At 41.3% G+C, this 6078-nt stretch overlaps 1 protein-coding gene across 1 annotated transcript; it reads right to left on the bottom strand.

Moving 5' to 3' along the window:
• Positions 1-448: 448 nt before the first annotated feature.
• On the bottom strand, positions 449-2272 carry GPR85 (G protein-coupled receptor 85). Its single transcript, XM_027838779.1, has one exon. It carries the CDS (start codon positions 2130-2132, stop codon positions 1020-1022), a length of 1113 nt encoding a protein of 370 aa, XP_027694580.1. The 5' UTR covers positions 2133-2272; the 3' UTR covers positions 449-1019.
• Between the last annotated feature and the right edge of the window lie 3806 nt (positions 2273-6078).

Here is a 6078-nt window from a genome sequence, read left to right as displayed (position 1 = left end):
ATGATTCACATTATCCCAATGATGTGCACCCTAATTTTTCAAACTGTGGGAGAAAAAAGAAATGAGAAGATTAAGTGATCTTTCATGCACTGCCAGATGACTGACCAGAATTACGGATTCAATTTTCCTTGCCTATTTGCTCCAATGATAAATAAAATGGAAAATACTAGATAACCCTTTAAGGCAACATGTGTTTGTTCTATTATTCCGACTGCTCAGTTATGACTGGATAGTACTGTTAATGTTGCCTACCAGCCAGATATCTAGTATTTGCAAAATATAAAATGAGTTGAGTAAACCTTTTTACCAAATCAACATAAAGCTAAATAACATAGTCCAATGCTAGTAATTTTACCAGTAAGAAAAATGGCATTTAGAAACAGTAACACATTTGGGGGAGGGGGTGGGGGCGGGAAGTGAACTCAAATTGGAACCAAAATCCTGCTTTTGGAATGGTCCCCAAAACTTACAAGGCAAACAGATTTTTAAGTGTGATAATCCAATAATGCATGGCACATCTTTAGTTGATTACAGTACTTTAAGTCCCCCAGTAATTAGTCTTTGCAAAAACAATAAGAGTATGAAATGTTTCAAAGTCTTCAAACTTCTAAAATTAGTTTTTTTTTATCAACACGTTTACCTCATGTCAACTTAATTTATTAAGATGTCCAATGCTAATCTTTTTTGATGGTCTTATCTTAAGTAGTGATATACACAGCATTTAGCACTGATACTTAGCACCTGCTACTTTCAGGATCTAGATTTCAACCACATAGAGAAACTTAGGGCAGTGGTTCAGTCCTTTCTTAATTACAAACCTTCACCAATGGTCAGCAGGAACACTTTTAGATTTAAAATAGGATTATAGGTGAGCTAATGCAAGGACTGCAGAATGTTGCCCAAATCCTTACAACTGCTGATCCCATTCTTGATTTTCTTCTCAAGATATGGCTACAGGCCACAATTGCTTAGCAGAGAAGGGTAGTGTTTCACAAGGCTAGAGATTTACAGATGCTCCCTCATATAACACAGTAAGGTTCCCTTGGTAACCTGGATTTTCTGCAGTAAAGAAGGGTTGTGCTGAAACAGCGCCTCAGCTCCCTGTTGGAGAAAATGCAGACAAAAGGATTGATTCCTGCTTGGGCAAAACTCATCCAGACAGCGGCTGTTAGAAATCCCCCTGGAACTGCAGGCCCTCGTGCAAAAACTCTCCAGTAACAGGCCACCAGGTAGGGGCCCCACAAGGCGAGGAAGAGGAAAGTCATGATGTAGAACATTCTGCTGATTCTCTTTTCCATTTTGAACTCGTCTAAGACCAGCAGCCTTCTTCTGCCTGTGGTGTTTGCATTTTGCCTAATGCCCAACAGGGTGGGTGGTGTGGGGCCCCTTCCAAATCCTGCCAACCAATTAGCAGCTGCTTGACCGCTGGCTCCTGGGCCATGAAAAGTCCAGTTCTGGCTGACTGCTGCTACAAACTGGACTGGCTTCATTTTCCTTCGATCGTGGACAAAAAATATCAGCTTGAGGTAGACAAGCTGTGTGGCTAGGAGTATGAGGGCAAGGAGCAGCATAAATCCCAAGGAATCATTGGCCCTGAAGGAACGATGTTGAAAGGTGCATTGATCCTCCTCCCTAATGAATGAATAAGTGCCCACATCTAAAACTGGGGGGAAAGCCATTGCTACAGAGAGGGTCCACACCATACAGATGACAGCCAGACAAGTCCAAAAGGTCAGCCTTTTTGTATAGAAGCGGTGGTGAGCTATAGCTAGGTACCTGGTGACGCTGATGCAGAACAGCATGAAAGCAGTGTGGAAGCAGGACAAAACCCCCAGGAAGGCGATCACTTTGCAAGTCAGGGTCCCGTAAGTCCAGGTAGAGCCATTTTTAACAGAGGTGAATACAAATGGGAAACAAATTGCAGATCTGAGAATATCTGAGCAGCAAAGATCCAACAGGAAGTAGTAAGGAGCTCTATGCAAGGTCTTATCTTTGACTAGCAAAATGGAGATCAGAAGGTTACCCACCACACTGACTCCTATTATGAAACCCAGGGAAGTCAGTTTCAGAAAGGCAGTTAAAGGAGAGAGATTTTGCAAAATGTTGTCAGCTGCATGGCTATAGTTCGCCATAGATGGATGGATGCTAAGGATATTGCCTCAGTCAAGTCTCATGATCTATATATAAGAATAAGGAAGAGCTAGATCCATACATCTTACTGCAAATGTAATCCACAAAAAAGAACTGATTTGGTGTCTAGTCATACATCCTCTTTTCTTCCATCTGATTTGCCATTAGAATATCTGAAAAAAAATTGAGCTATCAGTTCTTAAGTTAACAACCATGATGTCAGAAAGTACTAACATTAAGCTGTTAATTTATGGGAAAGCAAATGAAGTTGTAAAATCTAGTACTCTTTTTTGTTTTACTTGTTGTGATTTTTTTTTGGGGGGGGAACAAACATTTGAGATACCTGGATATTAAATGCATGCTATAAACTATTGAGTTTGCTTGAGATTTCAGAGGATTCAGATGATTTCTTAGGTGATCTAGTTCAGAAATGATCCCTATGTTTTGGAAAAGGTACATTTTACTTGGATACCTTTAAGATTTAAAAAATGAAATGCTCCTTATTTTAAATAGTGTCAACCTAGGAATCAATCATTGGTGTGTAAAATTAAACCTATGGAGAGACTGCTAATGTAAAAGACATGGAGAGAAAGGAACATTATCCCCATCTATCTGAGGTCTTAATATTTGTCAGTGTTTTACAGATAACTGCTCTGTTGATATGGATCACACCCAAAGAACCCCTGCAAAATTTATGTATTTTAAGCAAAGCCCATCAAGCACATGAATCAGAGACAATCATTCCTGCATTTGTCTAGGCAGAAGAGTATTTGCTCTTTCTCCTAAACCATGATTTCATCCATTAGACTTTAGAATGAATAGAGACTGGTCCTAGGAGGACACAACAATGATGTGATTTAGTCTTTTGTCAGTCCCTCTCCCCCACCCCATCCCCCACCTTTTTGGCGAGAATCTTTTCTCTTTTAAACCCACATGATTCTTAGCAAAGGTTAATGTAAATATTGGCCAAGGAAACACACCCAGAGTAATAATGCACTTCCATTTGTAAGCCTTGGCCGCCTGGATTCAAATGAATATCTTGGGTAATTAAGCCTCTCCCATTTACACCACTATCCCTTGTTCCAAACAACAAGTAGCTACATTTTAAAGCAAAAAGCAGATCATCTACAGGGTCCCCAGATCCTGGGTTTGGGGCCACGCCAGGGAAACCAGGTTTTTCAGTTATTTCCCCACTAAAAGCCTGTTCCCTTTGCTACTCTTCTACCACCCAAAATAAGGCACCAAAAACCCTGGCAAAACTTGCGTTGGATGATTTTAATTTCCCCACTGGTGTGTCCTCGGGTAAATACCGACAGCACCAGGCATATTACGAAACCTGAAATCCGCCACCCCTGGATTTATAATAGAGAGATACATGCACATGCACACACTGTACATACACGGAGATGGGAAGAGAAATCGCTTCTGTGTTGCGAGGGAGCTGTTCTTGGTGGTTCGCAGCCCAATTTCCCTCAGTCTTGAAATGCTCTCCAGACAAGGAGCTCCCAATAAGCCCTGTTGAAGATGCATTGTCTGTGTGTACTTCCATTATGCAGTTTATTGTCAAAAACCACAGGGAGGTATCTCTGCCCGTGAACCTGCAGCTCCATCATCACCGTGCCCCCCTGCCAACCCCCCCAACTTAACCAAGAGCTTATCCTCCTACCTGTTGGTATTGGATATCCCGACAGACTATAGCTTCTTCTTTCTATAAATTGCTGATTTTTTTTTTTTTTTTGCCTTAGTACCTTGACTGAGGAGCTAGTCAGCGGTTCCAACAGCGCCTGCGCGTTGGAGCCTCCTTGAGCTACTAGCCTCGTCCTCCCCTGTCGCAGCGGCACAATCTCTCCCAGTAACGCAGGAGCCCCAGCAGCGGCAGCACCAGCAGCAGCAGCAGCAGGGGCAGCAGTACCAGCAGCAGAAATAGCAGCAGCAGCAGAAACAGCAGAGGTGGCGGCAGCAGCAGCAGCAGCACTAGCAGCAGCAGAGGCAGCAGCCACAGCCTCAACGAGGGCAGCCGCAGCAGCAAACCGTTATCATTGCTAGCTGGATTTATTGAAGATCCTGTCCGGTCCTCCTGGGAATATAAAGGCTTTGGCTCCTCTTGTTGGGGCTTCTGAACTTTTTCTCTGCCTTCATTCAAAGTGAGGGCCTGGAAAGAACTCATTATGCTCTTCTCTCCTTCCCCATCACCGCACTGTTGTACTTTGCAATGCATTAGGTCCTACGACCAGTGCCCGTCCCCTTCCTCCCCAGCTTCCCTGCACTCCTCCTCCCTTCTTCCTCCTCCCCTTCCCCCCCCCCCCGATTTTTTTTTCTTTCCTTCTTTGGGTATCAGAGCTTCTTTTGGTTTCCTTCTCAAATGATTCCCAAGCTGATCTTTGAATCTGCAAGCTAGCAGAAAGACTGGCGTATAGAGGGGGACGGGAAAAACATAATTTTATTTTAATTGGGAAGAAGGGGAATCTGTTAGCACAAGTTACCCCTGTCCTTGTTAATCATCTATATGCGCAGATATGTATATTACTTGGAAGAAGCTAAACACACCCTGTCCCCTCCTTGCCAAGCCGCATAACATATGGTGCCCATTCTACCTTGATAAACATGACTAAAATGAACAGCCTTGGAAAGATGTTTAAATGACATTTCTTTCTCCTTCTGGAGACAAATATGTTTTTTCTTTCTTTCTTTCTTTTTTGCCACCTCAAAAGTACAGTAGAATAGATTGGTGATGTCAAAGCTGTATGTGAGAGATCCCCCCCCCCCCCCCGCCCCATGAATACACATGAAGAATACTAGTAAAATAACAGGAAACATAAAGTTATAGCTACCTAAAGGTTCTGATGATATCACAGAAACTGCATGATCAGACATTTGGGTGCAACTAATATTACCAAAGCTATGCATTTCCTTATTCACTATTTCCCAGGTAGTGTTTTCTTAGATATAGCAGTATTTTTACACAACAAAGAAGCCCAACGGACATACTTTCATTAATTCTCACTGCAAAACGTCTGCCTCTCTTCCTGCATGCTTATTGCTTTATAATATTCTGCTAATGAAACACAGAAAAAAATAAAGATCTTCTCTACGGTAATAATTTGATTTCTAGGCAGCTATAAAATAGCTCTTTGCTGGGTGGTGAGACAGTGACATTCGGGAGAACTCAAGCCAATCAGCGCACAGATAATATGAGTTGATTTGCATATCACATTCCTATTGGATACACTGCAGTAAAGGTTTCTCCTCCCCTTTTAAAGCTTAAAAATGAATACTTCACCGTCATGATGTCACAGCCATTACACAAAGCCCTATATTGGTAAGATGGTGATGATGTAACACTTTTATGGTTACACTAGGATTTTCTAAGTTTATTAAATGCATGAGGAAATATTTTAACTGAGAAGACATACAGCCCGTTGTTTTGGCATCCAGTTATTGTAAACACATCCAAATAAGCCTAAAGAAGTGCTAGAAGAACCTGAAGGCATTTTTATTTAAAAAAAAAAAAACAGCAACAAATAAACACCCCTCCCCTCAAGTGATTTCAATGTATTGGGTATTCTCTCTCTTATTTATGGAGATATACTCTAAATTCACATTTTATGGAAGTGCAAATGATTACATTTCAACTTCTTTTGTACTTTCAGGGAGTTTCCCTTTTGTATTTCAAAACACCGTTAGCATAATTATTACATATTTTATATCAAAGGAAATTAAGAAACAGGAACTCAAGTACCTTTCCCCAAGGGATTCACAGTTGGCCTGATCCTGTTGGGGCATCTTTGGAAAGTTTATTAGTTTTCTTAGTCCCTTAAGGTTGATAGACAAGGAGGAGAAAAAAACAAGCAAACAAACAAACAAACAAAAAACAACCAGAAACAATTTTGAGGTGGCCTGAAAGAATTAATAGAGATTTTTTTAAAAAAGCATTTGACTAAGAAAAGT

Source organism: Vombatus ursinus, unplaced genomic scaffold (genome assembly GCF_900497805.2).
Source record: "Vombatus ursinus unplaced genomic scaffold, bare-nosed wombat genome assembly UNPS02014830.1, whole genome shotgun sequence".
NCBI lineage: Eukaryota > Metazoa > Chordata > Mammalia > Diprotodontia > Vombatidae > Vombatus > Vombatus ursinus.
The sequence above is the reverse complement of the archived record's forward strand: the minus strand, read 5'-3'. Positions and strand labels throughout refer to the sequence as shown.